We start from the raw sequence: 19,854 nt of genomic DNA, 5'->3' as shown, positions 1-19,854 counted from the left end.
GCCCCGGCCGGCCGCCCCGCCCCCTGGCCTCTGGGCCGCTCGGGGTTCTCTGCCGGGTCCGGAAGGGGGTAGGGGGAAGGGTCCGGGACGGAGAAGAGCGCAGCCGGGAGAGGGTCCAGTCCCGAGTCCAGTCCCGCCGGGACACCCTGCGGAGCCTGGAGGCCGCGAGCGCAAGGCCCTGAGAGTGGGCCGGGAGGAATTCGAAGAGGAGTTAGAATTCCCCCTGAATGGAAGGTCCGTGGGCTCTGTAAGTCTCAGTCCCCCGCCCTGTCCAACGCGGTGGTTCCCGGCCCGCGGGGCTCTGAGCACCTGAAATGTGCTGGTCCCCACCGACCTGTGCAGTGCCAAGTGCACCTCGGATTTGGAAGACAGTGTAAGAAAAGAAGAATGTTAAGTAGCTCGCTAACCATGTTTTATATTAATTACATGTTGAAATATTTTTCGGTGTATTGGGTATGTTGGGTATAGATATGGGTATTGGGTATGTTGTTAACATTAATTTCAGTGGTTGCTTTTTACCTTTTGTAAGTGGCTACCTGAAAGCTTGAAACTGCACGTGTGGCTCCCTTGTGTTCCATTGCACCCTGCCGCTGTAGAGGAAGCCGCAGCTAGCCCACTTTGACACTTCCAGCCACATCAAAGAAAGAAGCAGAAGGTGGGTCTCCATGTAGAGGCACACCATAAGAAATTATGCCCCGGAATTGCACCTGGGCAGAGCCCGCGACAAGAGCAGGGCTCCCTGGAATGTCCAAAGCCAGGGTCTTAGGGATGGGCCTTGTAGCTGCCACCACCATCTGTGCCCCCAGGAGTAGAAAGATTCTCCCCAGGACAGGGCTGAGGATGTCTTTCCAAAACGTGTTTCTGCTAATCACTGGTGTCTTATGGCGGGAGGACAAGGAATCAAAAGGCCCGCTAGGGAAGGAGAAGTAGCTCCTGTCACAGAATTACAGGCCGTTAGGCCAAAATGTCTAAGAAGAAAGGAAAGAAAAAAGTCTGATTGGTGTATCAGGAAGCACTTCAGAACAGCAACCTAGAGAGTTGGGAGGCCGAGTTCCCGTCCAGCCATGTACTTTTTCTGTCCTGCCTGCTCACAGGTAAAGCAGCAGGCTGCACGGACCCAATCAGCTTTTTCCCCTCAACATATTCCAAGGAACTCTAGGGGATAATGAAAGTGCACCAGGAGTTCGTGGCATTTTATTTGACTTAACTTTTTAAATGTTATTTTTAAAACTCTCATAAAAGTCAGTGTGCATACTCTATGTGTTATATGCCAAAAGCATTAGAGACCACTGATGTGCTGCTCTTAAATTCTGCTGCCACGTTAGCCCATTTGGGGGAAGACCTTTAAATAAAGCCTCTCCTATCAGTTTAAATGAAGAATTGAAGATTGTTGCAGGGTAAGGTGTTTTAAATGAGCAAGGCACTAAGCCCAGATTCAAGGAGAGGGCCGTAGGCACTGCTCTCCAGTGTGACCAAATTCCATCATGTTTTAAACCACCACAGTTGTGTAACTACCTATCTGAAGCAGGATTTCCCCAATACTGCGCGACCCAATACAATAATAAATTAGCTCTTGCCTTTGATAAAAGTGCGACTGTCATATATAACCCCTGACTTAACATTTTAAATGTGTCAAACAACTTCCTTGTTTCCGTTGAACGATTTCATAATAAACTGTAAAATTCAACTTACAAATGCATTCTAATGACTAATAGCAGGATTAATTTTTTTTTTTTAAAAAAGGTTTGGTACTAAAAAGGTTTGAAAGCCATGGTGCTAAATAATCTCCCAGGTTTTGCATCTGTATGTGTGTGTCGTGGGGCCGAGGTACTGTGAGACTCTCCCTAAGGCTTGGTTTTAGGAAGAGAGAGCTCTACTCTGAGCCACTCTAAATTCTCAGGAACTTAAAATCCTTCAGGACTTAGCATCCAATCTGCCCCCACCACAGACATTTCCCACTTAGCTGATCAAATACCTCCTTCAGCACCCCTTGGTACTCAATGACCTTGACATTTTCCCTAACAGCCTGGAAGCTCCATGAGGACAAGGGGCATGCTGGCCTTGTCACTGCTATATCCCCAATGCCCAGGACAGGGTAAGCCTGTAAACGTTCACTGAATGCCTACTGTCAGGAATGTTGTGTGGAGACCACTCTTCTCTCTTCACCCCCTGGTCTGCCCTCCTCTGCTTCCCCTCCAGAGACAACTGTACCTATTGGGAAGCGCCTGGAAACCTGAGTGCCTGTCTCCATTCTCCACTGATTAGGGGCCTGCAGCTCTGGCCTTCAGATGAAATGTCTCTATTCCACAATTTTCTCACCTGCTCAAAGGATTAAAACGGTCTGTCTTGTTGACCTTACAGGTTTGTTCATTGAAAACAATGCCACGGATGCAACAGAACTCCTACAATTTAAAATGATCTTTCAGGTTTTAGGGATTCTTATCCACTTTGCTTTTATTTCAGCTAAAGGAGCTAGAAACTCATGTAGGGGGCTTGGGTTGGGCCCCAGCTCCAGGCTAAGGTTCCCAGCTTGGGCACCCCTCCAACTCACCGAGCCCCTCTGACCCTGCACCTCTTCGTGTGCCCACACAGGGTTCTGAGCCAGACAGGCAGGGCCAGCCCCTGCCCCCATAAGCACCCACACCGCAGCCCTCCTTCTGGTCTTCCAATCAAATCTGTACCCCCTCACCGCCCCATATACAGTTCCATGTCTGTTCCCCTCGGGAGCCCTTGCCAAGTCAACCAAGACCAAATCTCCGCCCTCCTCCCTCAGCCTGCACTTCACCTTTGCTCTCTGCATATTCCCTTGCTGTTGACCTTTCCTGTGTGTTTGGCCTCCCCATCTAACCTAGAGCACCCTGGGCCCTGGGGGTGCAGTCATGTCAAATGTTGAAGAGTTTGACCACCAAGGTGATCATTTAGGGGGTTGGGAGGTTTCTGTCCCCCTGCTCCCCCCATCACAGACCCTCTGAAGGGGAGAAGGCAGATAGGACCCGGCCTAGACCAGCCCCTGCTTCTATGGCTTGGGTTGGGAGGAGGAGCATGCATGCTATCTCTCCACCCCTCCAACTCTCACGTGCCCCATTTGAACCCTCATTCTCCCCACCCCCCATCACCTGTCCCTCTCGCCCAGGTGTGGTGGCTCATAAGGACAAACAGATTTAGGGACCCAATGCAATCTTTTAATTCCAAGCAGAGTCCCCCTCCCCCAGCATTATCACACACACAGTGGAAAGGGATGCCAGGGTCTGGGCGGGAACAAAACCCGGACCTGGGCAAAAATATAGATATAATTATATACACATGTGTACTTGGAGAGTAGAGCTGGGAGTGTGACAAGGTAGGGCAGAGAGTTAGGTGAGGAAAGCAGCTGGGGGGGCCCCAATAAATACATTCTTTAGAGAGCGTAGTGGGGGGGGTGCATGGGTACGGGTGGGAGCTGGTAGCCAGGACACTCGGGAACGTGCCACACCTGGCCTCTGGACCCCATCCAAGGGAGGCGAAGGCCTGGCTTCTGCCTGGTACCTGGCTTGCGCTAGAAGGTGAGATTCCTGCTGACTTGGCCTGGAGGTGGTGGCGGGCTGGGGCTGTGTACACGCGGCATCCGCCTCTAAGCCAAGGCTTCTGGGGAAGCCACAGGGCTGGAGCAAGAGGCTTCGAAGCTCTGGGTTGCGAGCAGAGGTCAGGGCGAGCTGGAGGGCAGGGCAGCCTCCCTGCTGGAGGCCAGCTGGAGGCTGTTCCCGCTGGAGTCAGAGAAGCAGGAAGCCCAGGTGCAGGGAAGCTGACACGAGTGAGTGGGGGAAGCTGGGTGGGCGCACACAGGGGCCCGGAGCTCTCCCGCTTGGCTGCTTCCCACCCACCGCTCAAGACGGCGCCAGGCCTGACCACTAAGCGCCCCTTCATTTCTCCTCACCCTCTGCTGGGGACCTTCGTGTGGGGGTGAGGGGCAGGGAGAGGGCACAAACATGAACTCCGTGTGTGCTGGAGCCCCGCCTGGGTTTGCCCTGTGCAGGGAGGACCCGGGGAGAGAGGAGGAGGCTGCCCGGCTCCTCCTGGCCGGGAAAGCCCAGGCTGCAGCGGCCAGGCCCGCAGGGGCCCCTCCCCCTCCTGGCTCGCCAGGGGAAGAGGATGCTTTGGGGTCTCGTGACCCCAGCTCCAGCGCCCTCAAGCAGCAGGGGTGAGGGGTCAGTCACGGAGGGGCCGTCAGAAGAGAGAGGCCTTCTTCTTGAGTTCGTTCCGCTTCCACAGAGCCAGCTTGCCGAACTCTTCGGGAGACATGGCAAATACCCTCGAGAAGTCCTCGGCGGATAGATGCCTCTGTAGGGGACACAGAAGGCGGCTCAGGAAAAGGAGCTGCGGGGTGGGGGCTGTGCCGAGTGACCCAGGGGACACTCAGACAAAAAGGCCCAGGGTCTTCCCCACTCGGCAGGAGCGTTTGCCCCTCTGACGCCCCACCCCACCCGGTGCGTTCTCCCTGCGTACCTCTAGCCTCATCCGGTCCACGCCTGGAGGCAACTTGGTTCGCCCCTTGTTGGTCACCACCAGCATTTCGTAGGGATATATCTGGGGGCGAGGGCAGGGGGCAATCTCAGGTACATGGGGTTTCCTGTCAACGCAGCCCCCTCAAGTCCCCAGGCCCCCCATCAACCTGCAGAGGCCAGTGGGGTTCATGCCATTCTGCCCTCTGTCACCCCCCAGCTTCCGTGCTGTCCCTCCCATCTTCAAGGCCAGGAGGACCCCGCAGTGCATTCAGCTTGCCTGGCGTCCCCAGCCGCCCGCCCGCTGCAGTGCTCGGGTCCCTGCCCCTCACCTTCTGCTCCAGCACACAGGGCAGGGAGTTCCCCCGGTCCATCCTCCCCCTCTGGCCCTCTCCGTTCTGGGGAGACCAAAGCCGCAGTGAGCCAGAGCGGGGAGACCTTCCCAGCCTTACCCTGGCGTCTCACGGCGTCACCAGGCAACTCCGAGGCCCCACCCCCCGTCCCCCACACGTCCAGTCGCCTGGCCCGGCTTCTGGCGTCCACCTGTTCCCCTCCAGGAGGTGCTCACCTGCAGGCCTGCGGGAGGGAAGGGTCACCGTTCAGAGGTGGCTCCGAGGCCAGCAGCTGCCTGACCTGGTCAGACCCCTGCCCACATCCCAGACACGTGCCGCCCAGGAGCCTGCACAAGCCCCTTCCCCAGCTCCCCAGCAGCGGGTCCCACTTCTCACCTGGGCTTCCAGTCTCACTCGGCGATGGGCTGAAGTCTGTGGACTGTAGCTACAAAGGACACAAAGGAGTCAGAGGAAGCTGGGGACATTCCTCATCGGTCCCCTTCACTTCGAGGGTGTCCCTGCTCCCGAGGATGCACGGTGGCTAAGTCCCCCAGAAGTACTCCACGTGCACCCCCTCCCACGTAGTCCGCATCTCCGGTCCTGAGACCTTACCCGGCTCAGGGTGGTCCTGCCGTAGGCGGGGAGAGAGGAAGACTTAGAGGTTCCCGCGTGCAAGGCTGCAAGAGAGCAAGAGGTCCTGCGTTCAGTCCTGGTGGCCCTGACAGTCCTTCCTGTGAGGGCTCCCCTGCTGGCCTTCCCCTACCAGGCAGGCAGTGAAGAATGAGCTGGGGAGGCTGGGGGACTTCTGCTGGCCACCAGCTCCTGCCGGGACATCCAGCCAGTGACACTGGTGACTCTGAACTGTCTCTACTGCCTTCCCTCTTCTCTCTAACTAGAAGTGGCCCAAGTGCACAGGTGAGTGTGAAAATCGCCAGCCAGCCAACACCGAGGTCCACCGTCACATGATGAACTCTGAGATACCCAACTAAATCTAAAATCTAATCAAAATAACTGAGTCAGTACAATTTCATTAACAACCTTAGTAATCAAATTCTAAACGTCTGACATTCTACTACGGAAATAGTAATTTTCTCAGCGCTGTCAGTGCTGCTGGCTGGGACCAGCAGTCAACACCTCACGTCACCATCGCTGGGTGTCACTCTCAACTCGCACATGTCATAGGCTCTCTCAATGTTCCGGCACTGCGGGTTCTAACTCAATAAAATGTGTTTTCAGTAACATGTTTCCCTAGAAAGAACTTTGTACCTAAGATTCTTAGCTTGAACAGATCCCAAAACTCTTTGATCTCCATTACTAAAAATGGTTGGCATTTTGTAGCAATTGCTTTCACAAGAATTTTGCTTCAATATTTAGCCTCTATTAGATTCAAAACTACGAGAAAATATTTTCTTGTAACATTCTTATAAAATCTGTTGCTTGGAAGTTCGATTGGTGAGAACAAACGGGTTGGGGAACCTCATTTTTCCCCCAACACTTCTTTTTTTTTTGTATAGAAAATTATCAGCTTTCACACTCACCATTCACTATTGAAACATTTCACTCTTGCAATAAATAATAAGTATATATTTATACATCAACTGATGGGATTTCAACCTTCAAAGCACATATGAAGATTTTTTTCGCTCCCAATTACTTTTAGAATGTTTGAAAGTGACTTTTCCAATGTTACCATTAAATCAGAACGACATGCCTGTTCGTGATTCTGATAGGAAGGTTGATTTGACATGGCAGTGGCCGACCCGATCACGTGATCATTGACCATGTGCAAGTTCAGGGATGCCAAAAACGATGTTGAGGTAGGCATTTGGCTGTTCAACGTCTCAAGCCCAAAATGGAAGTTAAAGAGCTAATTTGGGCTGAATAGAAGATTCTGGCGGAACATTGAGACTGAATCCAACCTTGGGGCACCTGTCTCTATCTCATTCTTCAGGCCTTAACGCGTTTTCCCACATTCTCTAAAAAGCCTTTTGCGAGCCTTCCCACCCACGCTGAAACAGCGTCCTGGGAGCTCTTGGTGATGCCGTGGACGTCCTGGCCACGTGTCAGCCTTGCGGCTCCTTGAATGCCCCTGTCCCTGGGGTCTTCCCCTCTGTCTGCATCAGACGACCCTTTCAAAGGGCCGCTCCCTGGCTCTTGTCACCAGCCACAGCAGCTCCACCTGGGACCTGTGAGCTCGACACCCCTGTTTGTAGCCTCACCCCACCACCCCGGATCATCCGTCTCCTGGAGAGCTCTGGTCTCTTGATCCCCACCCCGGCCCCACCGGCCTTCTGTTCCTACCTACTCAGCTTCAACCCTATGGCTGGGGACAGTCACTGCTTTCACCAGCACCTCTGTGGTGCAGCCTGGCCCCTCAGCCCCTCAGGCACCTTCCTTACAAAAGTCGAACCCCAGGTCAACCCAGCAGCCCCCTTCCTGCTCGCAGGCTGCAAACATAAAGCCCACACCATGGAGCTCAGTGTCACTTGCCAAGGCCAAAGCTCGCACATTTCCCCATCCCGGCAGCAGCAGTTCCAAAGCTTCACCATCCTCACTAGTTCTCACCCCCTGACCCTCAGCAGGTGACCTCGACTTCCCATCTGGCCTGCTCCCAGATCTGCGTCCCCAGCCCCCAGGCCAGCCTCCCACATTCCCAGGCTCAGAGGCTCTGTGTCAACCAACCCGCCACCTGGACCCTTCATGGACGTGTTCTCCGGGGCTGCCCTTCCCTTCTCTCCGTACAGTCTCACTTTCTCCTCCCCTCTCACTGGCACACACAAGCTCCAGACTCCGCCACATGCACCTCCACCTACACGCTCCAGGTGGGGCACTTCGAACGCAACCCGTCTGAAACCACCTCCATCCTTCTCTGAAACCTGCCGCTCTTACTATCTCAGCTCCATGCTGCTCATCGCCCGGCACCCAAGACAAGAACCCCAACCTCTCTCTCCCTCACCCCCCATGTCCAGTGGCTTGGCTTTGACCGCCCATATATTTCTCAAATCCATGCCCTTTTCTCCGGGCCCTTCTCTATTTTTAGCCCTGCCCCAGACTACTGGAGAGCATGGTAGACTGTTCCCAAAGATGGCGCGCACCATCCTCTCTGGTCCCGCACACTTTCTGCAATGAGACTGTGCCCTTTCTCGCATCCAGAAGTAGAGTATGCTTCCCTCCCCTAGAGTCTAGGCTGCCCAGTGCCTGGCTCCGAGCGATAGAATGCAGAAGTGACGCCATGTGGCTTCCACGTCTGGGTTCTTAGTTCTCTCGCTCTCCTCTCCAGCCACCGTGCTTTAAGGAAGTCCAGGCCAGAGCAGTGGGTGACCAGAGGCATGGCATTCGAAGCTCTGGCCCCCATCTCTCTGGCCCCACTGCCTGCCACCCAATGGTGCACGCCATGATCTGTGACTCCAGGCTCCTGGAGGTCCTCTAAGCCGCCGGATGTTTCTGGTTCCCTGCCTTTGTTCCCACACTGTTCCTGATGTCTGTGGTGACCTTCTCCCCCACTCACTTTGGCTCACTTGGTCTCAGCCTCCCAGGCCGTGCTGCTGTGCTCCCAAAGTGCCCCTGGCATGCCCCGATCAGACCTGCCACAACAGCACGTGGAAACTTCGGGATTCACATGGGTTTTCCCATCGACCACAGGCTACTGGAGGACGGGACTAGATCTTTTCACTCTTTCTACCTCCAGTGCACGTGGTAGATGCTCAATAAGTGTTTGTCAAATTAAGCCAAATTTGCTAATTCTGCTCAGTTGGTACTGTCTTTTGTCCTCAGATGCTGTTCTGACTGGTGTTCTTGCCCAAAGGAGAGAGTGTGAGCGCCTTGGGCCAGGGACCGCATCTCCTACATCTAACAAGTGACCAGACAGCAGAGTCCGGCCTCCAGGTCTGGCCAGGTGACTCCGAGCCCCTTCCACAGTACTCACAGGTGTGGAAGGGTGTCCGGTCGGGCAGGGAGCGGGTTTTCCTTCGGATGGGCAACGACTTTTCCATCTCTTCTTTCAAGATCATCTTTCCCAGGTTGGAAGTAACCTGAAGAGGGAGAATGGGAGACTCAGATACTCGTTCCTCATCTCCAAACAGCCTAGAGTTGGGTGTCCTGCAGGAAGGCAAGGGACATTTTCCAAGGTGGCTGGTTTGTGCCCTGGAGCCCACAGAGCCTCTTGTTCTTGGCTGACACACGGCCACCCTCGAGAGCAGAGTGAGAGTGCTTGGTGGAACTCTACCCTGGTGGCCTCCTTGTCCCAGGTCACTCTGCCCAGAGCACAAGCCCATGTCACAGTCAATGGCTTCTCCATGGCTCCTGACACTCTCTCTCCCGCCCTGGAGACCAAGCCTGCTGAAGCCTGGCACAGGTGGGACCACCCTTTTCTGTGCTTTTGACCCTAAGGTCAAGTAGTGTCCCCCTGCAAGCAGCGTAAAGTCCAGGTGTCCCTTCACAAGCAGAAACCTGAGATCCTGGGAAAGAAGAGGCTCTCGCACGAGTTCTAACAAGGATGCTTCTCTGGCCTGAATCCCTTTAGACCAGCTACGGAACCAGAACCTCTGTCCCTAAGAAGACACAGGGTGGGTGGCAGGTGGCGAGATGCTACCTTACTGAGTTCCTCTTTCTGACGCTCCCTGAGAGCCTTCATCTCCTCTCCAGAGTCATCATCTTCCTCCTCCTCCTCTTCCTCTGCACCCTTCCGAGATGCCTTCCGCTTCCTCCATTCTGTCTCTAGGAGACAGGGCAAGGGCAGGCACAGCTGTCAGTCAACCGGCATTTATCCAGCACTGGCTTCGTGCACTGCCCTAGGCTGGGCCTTGAAGAGGCCACTACAAATTATTTTTTAAAATAAAATAATATAAAAGTAACATTTCCTCGCTTTGCGGTGACGCTGGGTAGGCAACACACACGCATGTGCACGCGACAAATTCACTGGGGACCACACCTTATCTATCTTTCTCTTTCGCAGAGATCCTATCACAGAGCCTGGGACATAGTTTGATAAATGTCTGTTGAGTCACCAAATGAATAAAGGGAAAGTGAAGGAAGATTATTGACAAACAGCCACTTATACCAAGTGCTATAGGAACGCAGGGAGTGGGTGAGCAGTGAGCCTGGGGGCTCGGGAATTGCGGCAGGGAAAAGCCTACGCAGACGCCATAGGACCCCCTTTCTCCCGTCTCTCCTACCCACGACCGCCAGAGAAGGGGGGCACGGCCAGTAGTCGGTTTCGATCTTGGCGGGCTGGTTGGGGTCAGGGGGCTGGGCCGCAGGGAACTTGGACGACTCGATGATGAGGTCCTCGATGAGGTGCTTGCTCTGAGGGCTGCCTCCCACGGACTCTGCGGACAGAGGCCAGGGTCACCCAGGTGCACCCCACTGCCCCTGCGGCCAGCCCGGCCCACCCTCGGTCCCCAGTCCCTCACCTGTCCCCTGCACACCTGGGAGATGCTAGACGTACGAGCACAGGGCAAACGTTCGTGCTGTGACGAGCAGTTGTTCCCCGCCCCACGCCGGCCAGCCCCCAGCCCCATGGCACGGCCCCCCAGCAGGCCAGGGAACCCTCACCTCTCTGCTTGTAGATGGGGGGCTTCTTGTAGATGTTGGAATCCGGGCGGGAGGTCTCTGTGGGAGGGAGCGCGGGCAGGTGAGGAGGATGTGTGGCCGGCAGGGCCGTGAGAAGGGAGGCCCGGGAATGGGAGAAGGTGGGAATTCACTGGCTCCTGCCCAAGCCAATATGGAACCCGGAGTTCCTGGCACCGTCCCTCAGGGGCTTGGGACTTTCTGTGCTTTTTGGTTTGGAGGGAGGGAAGAAGTGACAGGCCCACCATCTCTAGTGCCCAGCAGGTCCGTGGTGAGCGTGTTCTCCAGAAGGAGAGGACTGAGAGTAGGGGCTTGGGGCTCCCGAAGGAAAGAAGGGGTCCCGGGAGCGGCATGCAGCCAAGACCTACCAGGGTGGTGGAAATGGGGCAGGCTGGTCCGGGGGGTTCCAGTGGTTCTTGGGGCCGGAGCCTGGGAGAAGATTCCAGGGGTCCGGCTCTCCGCCCACACCTACAGAGCACAAGTGTGTGGGTCGAGTCCCCCACCACCCTCTCCAAGCCACACACCCCCACTTCCCCTCATGCCACCCTGCTCTGTCCTCCCACCCTGGCAGCCACATCCTGGGCTGCAGGGCAGTGCCGTGGCAGAGGAAGTGAATGCAAGTACCGAACCTGCCAATCACACGGTACTGGCCTGGGGAGAAAGGGTTAGATGAGGCCCGGGGTCAGACAGAGTGATGGCCACAGAGCTGGCCGGTCACCCCCTGGGCCCCGCAGAGCTCAGTCTGGACATGGGGAGGGGAGCTGGGGGCCCCTCAGAGCAAGGCTGGGCAAGTTTCGGGTGTGGGGCAGACTCACCTCTGGGGATGGTGGCGGGGACGTGGATCTGGGTGACAGCGAGCGCTGTGAATGCAGAGGGGAGATTAAACCCTGGTCCCTAGAGCCCCAGGGGCCACTTTATCCCCTTCCCAGCTCCGCACCCTTTCCTGGCCAGTGTCTGGGCCACCTCTTCTCTCTCACATCCTTGCCAATCCCCAGGGCTGGCCTTGTCCTCCTTCTCCTTCCTACCACCCCCTGGGCGGTGTCCCCAGTCTTCCCGCAGGAAGCAAGCAGCACACGGATCTCAGAGTGGTGTGCTTGGTGCTCTGAGGGCCAGGGAAGAACGGCCGTGGCCCTGCCTGTCCTCAGAGCCTAGCAAGGAATGGAAGGGACAGGACCAAGAAGCATCCAGGGAGGAGACTGAAGTCTCCCCACAGTCCAGCCCCGTGGCACTGCTCAGCCGTGGCACTACCCCTTTCTTGAACGCGGTGGGTAAAGGACCTGCCTGTGCCTGGCGTACCTTGTATGTGGATGGCAGAGGGATCACCTCTATTTTACAGGAGGGGAAACTGAGCGACAATGTCACCCAGGTGCCTCAGCTAGGACTTCCAGCCTCCACGCTCAGTGCTTCTGTGCTCTTTCCACAAACTTTGCCCTTTCTACCCACTCCCGGCCTCTCCTTCACGCAGCCCCTGTGCTGCTGCCTGGAAATGCGCCCCGCCCCCAGCTCAGCCCCCAGCACCAGGCAGCCCCCTGGGACAGAAAGTAGGACAGGTGTCCCTCTACCACCAGTGGAGCTGCGGAGCCCTCCCCCCAGGTCCTGCCCAAGAGGACCCCCCTCACCTCCCGGCTCCTGGGCAGCTCCACGTGTTCCAGGAGGGAATAGGTGAAGTGGGGCTCATAGATCATGAGGTCGGGCCGCTCGATGTCCAGGATGGCCTTGTCCTTGGGGATGGCGGCCAGGTCCTTGTAGCCCAGCACCTGGTTGTCCATCTTGGCCTGCAGGGAAACGGTGCAAATGGAGCCCAAAGCCTTACCTGGGCTACCGGCCTCACAGGCTAGACTTACAGGTTATTATCGAGAAAACGGCGCCACTTTAGATGTGAACAGTCCTATTATTTTCATTTTAAGAGTTTAGTCGGTCACCTTAAAAAATATGACGTCCCTTCGCTTAGCAGTTTGGGGTGCAATGAGACCAGACTAGGAGAAGGGGGATGCGGGGGCGCTTCTCTGGATTTCTGGGTTCCCCTGCCAGCCAGACTGGCAGGACTACCCCTGGGGAGGCTCGGAGTGAAGCCCCCGCCGCCAGCGGTCCCCGCCCGCCCCCCTCCCAGCCGGAGGGTGCTGTGGCCGAGAGGGGTACTCACCACGATGCTGGAGGGAGAGCCGGGCACACTGGAGTCTCGGGAGGAGCTGACGCTCCCGGGGGAGGTGAGTGGTTGCTGGGGAGAGCGAGAAGGCGGGCGAGTGGGGATGCGCGTGGGGGCGAGGGCGGGGGTGGGGCGGGCGGCCCTAGGCCTCTGGGGACCGGGGCGCCGCGCTGCGGGCAGCCGCCAGGTGGCGCCCTTCGACTCCCGAGCTGCCCCCCACCCGGCCCCGGCGCCCCTGCGCGTGCGCGCGCACCTTCTGCAGCCGCTCCATGCGGCGGGCGCTGGCGGCGGGTCACCGGCGGAGCCCTGTGCGCGAGGGGAGAGGACAGGGTGTCAGGCCCGGCCCGGCTCCTGGGCGCTGCGCGCTCCGGGCCGCGAAGGCAGCAAGTGCGTCCCGCCCGGCTGTCGCGTCCTCATCCCTTGGCGGGCGGCGACTCCCCGGGCTGCAAGGAGAAGGGGAGGGAGGCCGGGCAGGGGGCGTCAGGCGCGGGGCCTCGGCGGCGGGGCAGCCCCTCTCCGGGCGACCCGGCCCCTCGGCCCGGAGAAGGCAGGGGGCGCGTGCGCACGGGAGGCGGCCGAGTGGACGGGCCGGCCGCAGTTTTCGAGCCATTGTTCTCGGGCTCCAGAGGAAATGACGGCAGGGGTCAGCGGCTTCCCCGCCCCGGCGCACCTGCCCTGCCCGGCCCTTCCCTCCCTGGCCCTGGGCCGCCCCTCCTGCCTCTGGTCCCACCGCTGCAGTCTCCTGTCCCCGCAGCCACCGCTCCCTCATGCTCGGCCCGGGAGGCTTAACACATAGGTTGGTTTAGTGATACAGCATCCCTAACCTGAAACTCCAAAATCCACAACCGGAAACTTTAGTGCCTACGTGACGCCACAAGTGGAAAATTCCATACATGAGAACTTAACACAGACTTTGTTTCATGTACAAAATTACTTAAAATAGTGCATAACATTACCGTCAGGGTATGCGTATAAGGTGTAGATGAAACATAAATGAATTTCACATTAGATTTGGGTCCCATCCCCAAGAGCATGGACTGGGGCCCAGAGTGCCTGGGCTTGAGTACTGACTCTGCTACTCAGACGCTGTGCGACCTTGGGCGAGTTACCTACCCTCTCTGTGCCTCGTGCGTCTCATCTGTGAAGTGGGGGATAGTATTAATAATAGTACCTGTGTCGTTGCTGAGTATTAGGTAAGTTAAAACATGTGATGGGCTTAAAACATTCCACACTCCATGTGGCGTTTTAGCTGTTGTTATTTCTATATCCCCAAGGACTGACAGACTTAGGTTGCTTTTCTGTAGGCATTCTTTGGGACAGAAGGTCATACAGACTGAGGTCACCAATGTTCCCAATCTTATCACTTATACTTTGTATCAGTCCATGCTGCTGCTCACTCTGTCACCAAAACCGCCCGCCTGTCACCCTGGCAGCCTCGCGCCCATTTCTCTCTGCTTTTGCCCACACTTTGCACTGCTCCGTCCACCTTTCTGCCTCCCAGGTGGCACCTATCCTTCGAGGCCCATCCTAAGCCCCCCTCCTGTGGGAGGCCTCCCTTAGTAGTCTAGTCCTCACTGATAAACCCTTCTTTAAATCCCAGTGGGACATATAAAGAGACCCATGTAACCAAGCCTTTGGTTATATGCTGCCAGACATGGGAACATGTTTTTTCCCTAACTAGACTGACTTCTGGAAGGCAAAAACAACAATAAGAAGAACTATTGGCCAGGCGCGGTGGCTCACGCCTGTAATCCTAGCTCTCTGGGAGGCCGAGACGGGAGGATTGTTTGAGCTCAGGAGTTCGAAACCAGCCTGAGCAAGAGCGAGACCCCGTCTCTACTAAAAATAGAAAGAAATTAATTGGACAACTAAAAATATATAGAAAAAATTAGCCGGGCATGGTGGCGCATGCCTGTAGTCCCAGCTACTCGGGAGGCTGAGGCAGAAGGATCGCTTGAGCCCAGGAGTTTGAGGTTGCTGTGAGCTAGGATGACGCCACGGCACTCTAGCTGGGGCAACACAGTGAGACTCTGTCTCAAAAAAAAAAAAAAAGAAGAAGAACTATTATTTCCTGAATGTGCATTACATGCTACATACTTGGATAAGCACCTTACGAGGATTATTTTGTTACATCGCCACAACAATCCTATAACATAAGCTCATTTTACATGTGAGGAAACTGAGGTTGGAGATCTTAGACCCTTGTCCAGACTCGTGAGGCTGAAAATGGCCGTGTCTTCAGCACAGGTGTGATGCGTTGTGCCTACCCAGGACTGTGTCGGGCGCACAGGGCAGATAGCAACTAGCCAGATTTCTAAAGTCTTTTTGGAATTCTAGAACCATGGCACCTCCAGGACAAGACCCTGGCCATCAGAGTCACAGTACATATATGGTGCCCATGGAAAGTCTCCACTCCAGAGCTTCATACTACTCTCGCCTTCTTAGTGCTCACTTTGGAATGCTTTCAGCTAGGCGTCTGAGGAGCAGAGTAAATTCTAGTACATATGTGAAGAGCTGCTAGCTCCCTCTCACTCCTCTCTGATCTTTACTTTGTTAATAGCCATTGTCAAACTAGCTATGCATTTGGCTTAACTCTAAGGCAAATGCTCATCCATCCATCCATCCGTCCATCCATCCACCCATCTACCCAGTCATGTATTGTTTTATCCCTCCATTCAACAAATACTTTCTGAGCACCTATTCTGTAGTGAACACAGAAGGCTCTTATAGAGAAGAGAAAGCTGAGTCAAAGGGGCCAAGCTGCCCCTCCAGAAATAAATCGTGCATCCAGATGGCTCCCATGCAAAGTAGAAATTACATGTGCCAGATGAGATAGTATAAGGGGCTATGAGAAGTCATGGGAGAGAGATTACTCTGGCTGGGGTGTTGGGGTGGGGGAACAAAAGGTTTCTTGGAGGAGGAGGTATTTGTGGCAGGCCTTGAAAGATGCCCAGTTTGAGATCACGCAAAACCAGAAAAAGGGATTCTTGACAGAGGAAGCACCATGAGTGAAGGTGGGGACATGGGGACGCACTGGGTCTGTCTGGGGAACACCAAATACGGATCGTAGAACTCATGAGGTTTAGGAATATTTGGGGTGGGGGACTGGGGCCAGACTGTGGAGGCCCTGAACCCAGATTATGGTTCGATTAAAATCTGTGGGCAACAGGGGGCCATAGAAGACTCAAAAACTTTTGTTTTAAGCAAAAAAGTGACACGATCCGAGCGGTGCTTTGGGAAGCAAATCCGGCTGCAGCCTGGGACCTGACTGGACAGGCAGAGGGGCTCACGGGGAGACCAGCCAGGAAGCTGTGGCAGCAGTTCAGGCCAGCGACTGTGAAGGTGGAGACCTGGGCAGGAAGGAAGGGGGCGAACGGGAGGAGTCATGGCGGCAGAACGTGCAGAGCCCTGCGCAGGCAGCCTGCAGGCCGCTGGGAGACTGAGGGGACAAGGGGAAAGAAGGAGGTCACTTCTGCCAGGTGGAGGTTGCAGTGGGTGCAGCAGGTGAACCGGTGGGAACCGTCCAGGAGGAAGGAGCTTGGTGGGGGGGCCAGGCTGGAAGCAGAGTTTTGGGAGCCTTTGCCCAGAGGTGCTAGTCTGAACTCCAGAGGCCAAGGGAGAGAGAAGGTCAAAAACAGCATCCTGGGAAACTCCTAGGGGACTGGAAGAAAGAAATAGCCAGTGACGGCACAGAGAGAGGAAAACTAGCTGGGCAGCTCTTAGGGGGCAGGGAGTGTATCTAGCGATTGTGTTTTCAGCCAAGGGTCTGATACGCAGAAAGTGTGCAGTAAACATGGAGGGAGAGAATGGGAGGGAGGGAGGGGCTAAGAAAGTAGAATGTCCTGGAAGCCAAGAGTGTGCTGCTGTGCAGAAGGTCAGAAGACATGCCCTCCCTCCAGCTGCGACGTCAGGGTTCCTGTGGCCTGCTGGTTAGGGATGACACAGGGCGGGCCCTGGCCAGGTCCTACGGGCAGGGGTGTGACAGAAGAGCAGGACTGGGCTGGAAGAGTCGTTTGGAGGAGGCAAGAGGTTTGGAGGAGGCCAAAGGTTTTTAAGGAAAGGAGAGCCTTGCACATGCTCGCAGGCAGCAGGAAGGGAGCAGCAGACAGAAGGAACTGAGGCTCAGGACAGAGGGGCACTTGTGGGGCAAGGGGCCGGCAGGGAGGAAGGGATTGGTTCCGTGCCCACGTGGAGGGCTGGCTTTGGGAAGAAAGGCTCACTGGAACGGAGCAGGCAGGGAAAGAAGTTGGGCAACAACCCTGCAGAGGCTTCCATTTTCCCAGTACAAGTGAGAGATGAGGCCATATGCAGGTCTTGAGTCAGGGGGTGGCCCTGTCGCCCTCTCCTGGACACCACTCGGGGGAGGGGTACAGAGTGGTGACTGCCCAGGAGGGGAGGCAGGTGAGGGGTCGAGGGTGAGCCGTGTCACAGGAGCACATACATCCCCACACTCACACGCGACAAACGCCATCCCATAGGCATGGCTACTTAGGAACACGATGGAAATAAAGATGGTCACGGTAATACTAATGGCTTCTGTTTATGGAATGTCAATGTTATGCCTGGCATGGTGCTGGGCACTTAACATTTTTTCCCCTCTTAACCCTTACGCCCCCATCCCGTGAACTGGCTGTTATCTCAAGTTTGTAGATGAGGAAATTGAGACTTAAGTTATCAATCAAGGACACACTACTGTGTGGAATTTAAGCACGGGGCCGTCTGACTTCTGAAACCATTAACCACCATATCACCCCATGCGAGGCCGGTGTGAGCCCTGGCCTCCCGCCTCTGCCCCGTCCCCAGCCCCTTCTTGTCCACAGCTCCATTGCGGGGTCTTGTCCCTTAGCATCTGGGTCTCCTGCCCTAGGTCACCTTCAGGGTCTTGCATGTTAGAGAGTATGCCAACATATTATCTAGAGAAGTGCTAATTAATGGCAGAAATTCCGTCTTACCCATCACGGGCATTTACATTTAAACTTGGGGCTAGCCCTAAGGAAGAAAGTTCTTCCTGGTGAAATTTTAGGTTGTCAGAAGGCCAGCAGGGAAAACGTTTTGGGGCGGAGAAGTGTGTGGGGTGTGTGTGAGAGAGAGAGAGAGTTTCCTTGGCTTCTCTGGAATCACACCATGCAGGCAGCTGCCTACTCCACCCACATACAGCTCCCTCTGCAAAGCTCATTTCCTCGCAGGTCAGTACAGGCTGTCACCCACCCCCTCCCGCCCCGTCCTGAGCCCTCTCCACCCAGGCACGCCACTCGCCTATACGCGTGCATCCCTTTAGGTCCCAGCAACCTCCACGGACAGAGACAGAGAGGGCAGGCTGCAGCAGGAAGGGAGGGAGGACTGGAAGGAAGGGGGAAGCCGGTGGAGGAAGGCAGGCCCAGGTGGCGGAACGGACAGCTCAGCAGCCCCTGGCTCTGGTCAGACGCCTCGGCCCCACCCTGCCCCAGCTGTGGCCCTGCCTTATCTGAGCCACCAGCCAGCCCCACCTCGCCCCACCTCTCCTCCCTGCAGCTCCCCAGCATGTTGGTGATAAGACCTGCCCACAGGGACCTCCAAGGTTGCGCCCATCTGTCCCAGTGGGCTCTTGTTCCAGGTAGGGGCCAGTCGCATGCCAGGTTCCCTGGACCTGCAGAACCACACCTTGGGCCCTCGGGTCCAGCCTTTGCTCTGATCCCAAGCCAACCACCATCTGTGCCTGTGCCAGCCGCTGTGCTAGGGACTTTCGTACCTTCCCTCTAAACTTCACACAGAAACGGTGTTTTCCTCATGTAGAGACGGGAAGAACGAGGCTGAGAGGTTAACTTGCCAAGGGTAACCCCAAATAGCAGCCAAGCTGGAATCCGCCCCCAAGCCTGTCTAAGGCCAAGTGCTCTTTTCAAGGAGTCCCCAAAGATACCCCTTGAATCTGAACTTGGACTTGGGGTCCCACGTGCTAACCTCAGACAGTGGAGACACCCAAATCCTGCTTGCTGACGGCACCTGGCGCAAAGCAGCTGGGAGTCTGGGGCCCTCAGGCTCTGCGCCGCACAGCCAGGGTCCAGCTGGGCTGGAGGCCACCAGGGCAGACAGTGAGCGAGTTATGAAATGAGGCACGCTGTCCCCGAGGGCTGGCGTCAGGGTGGGCAGGGAACTTTGCTGCTCTTCTTTCTCCCGGGTTTCAGCCACGGTGCCACTGCCGTGTTGGCTTCCCTTTCTCTCTCCTGTCTTCCTGCTTTCCATCCCCTTTCCTTTGCTTTCTTCATCTTTCCTCCCTCCCTCTCTCTTTCCCTTTCACCCTCTCCCCCTCCCGGCCCCACCCCCGCAGTTACTGTGGCAACAACTCAAAGCCAGAAATAAAGGCAGCATGCAGCTAGGTCGCCAGCTCCCAAAACAGCATCCCAGGGTGGGGAGGAGGAGGGCGGGCGGCAGGCCCAGGGCAGGGGCCGGCTCCCCGGGGCTCTGTGTGTGTGTGTGTGTGCTGTGGGTGGGGCGGGACACCACGCTGGCCCCGAAAAGGACATCAGGAGAGCTCAGGCCTGCTCTGGGGCAGAGGCTCATCAGCGGTGTCACTACTTAGGCCGAGCCTGAACCCCGAGTCTGTCTGAGGCTGGCAAAGCCTAGTTTCTTCCTCCTCTTCTCTCATCTTCTTCCTCCCCCACCCCTGTTCTAGCTGCCAGGACCAGGGCTCCTCTAAGGCCAGTGCCATGCAACACCCTCTCACTCGGAAAGGGACCAGGCACGGGCAGGTGGTGGATCCAGAATCTACCTGCTCGAGGCCCTGGCCTCCCCTGTTCTCTGCGGACAGCAGGATGGGCCCAGGTGCTTCCTCCCTCTCCCCCTCCCCTACACAAATATGCATCATGCAGCTGTTTTCTCTTAGGTCTCCCTTGGGCTTGAGTTTCCATATCCTCTCTCTACACCCTCCTCTAAAGAGGTCCCCATGTCTACGTCCCCGCTTAGCCACCAGCGTGTTCCTGCTCCGACCTCCATTCATAGCAGGTCCTGTTGTATAAGCCGGACTGACAGAGCTGAGGGAGATGGAAGGGCCTTGCCTTCTAAATTCTGGATTCTGGGGGCACCCTATTCTGGTCTCTGTACACAGAGGAGCCCTGGACAAGGGAGTCTGCAGACACCCACCCACAGCTGGACAACCTGGCCCAGGGGGCTGACACCGGGCCATGGAGAGGCCGGCAGCACTGACACAAGACCCGCAGGTGCGCACAGGTGGAAAAGCCCCGCGCTGGGAGAATTGCAGAGCACATGGGTGCACGCGGGGAGACTCCGAGGCCCTGCTTGCCAATCCCGCACCCACTCTCCCAGCGAGGCCCCCACACGGTGACACACAGTGCAG

At 56.3% G+C, this 19,854-nt stretch overlaps 1 protein-coding gene across 2 annotated transcripts; it reads right to left on the bottom strand.

The window, feature by feature from the left end:
- Positions 1–3,589: 3,589 nt before the first annotated feature.
- Positions 3,590–18,804, bottom strand: DMTN (dematin actin binding protein). 2 transcript variants are annotated; one of them, XM_012663018.1, is made up of 16 exons: positions 18,462–18,804; positions 12,778–12,967; positions 12,522–12,596; positions 11,998–12,153; positions 11,194–11,238; positions 10,747–10,846; positions 10,364–10,420; positions 9,985–10,137; positions 9,402–9,526; positions 8,736–8,841; positions 5,423–5,487; positions 5,207–5,255; positions 5,047–5,054; positions 4,811–4,876; positions 4,483–4,563; positions 3,590–4,317 (listed from the first exon to the last, which is right to left on the bottom strand). In XM_012663018.1, the coding sequence occupies exons 2-16, from the start codon at positions 12,793–12,795 to the stop codon at positions 4,204–4,206; spliced, it is 1,218 nt and encodes a 405-aa protein (XP_012518472.1). In that variant the 5' UTR covers positions 12,796–12,967; positions 18,462–18,804; the 3' UTR covers positions 3,590–4,203. The 2 variants fall into 2 exon arrangements, with proteins under 2 accessions (XP_012518472.1, XP_012518473.1); XM_012663019.1 differs by lacking the exon at positions 4,811–4,876.
- Between the last annotated feature and the right edge of the window lie 1,050 nt (positions 18,805–19,854).

The sequence above is a fragment of the Propithecus coquereli genome, unplaced genomic scaffold (assembly GCF_000956105.1).
Source record: "Propithecus coquereli isolate 6110/MARCELLA unplaced genomic scaffold, Pcoq_1.0 Scaffold79, whole genome shotgun sequence".
Classification (NCBI taxonomy): domain Eukaryota; kingdom Metazoa; phylum Chordata; class Mammalia; order Primates; family Indriidae; genus Propithecus; species Propithecus coquereli.
This window is presented reverse-complemented; position numbering and strand designations above follow the sequence as displayed.

Excerpts from the sequence above, each read along its gene's own strand:
- DMTN (XM_012663018.1), bottom strand. Across the intron at positions 10,847-11,193 it reads CCCCGCCACCATCCCCAGAG|GTGTGGGCGGAGAGCCGGAC; the intron begins GTGAGTCTGCCC and ends TGTGCTCTGTAG. Across the intron at positions 8,842-9,401 it reads AGAAAGAGGAACTCAGTAAG|GTTACTTCCAACCTGGGAAA; the intron begins GTAGCATCTCGC and ends CTCCCTCTTCAG.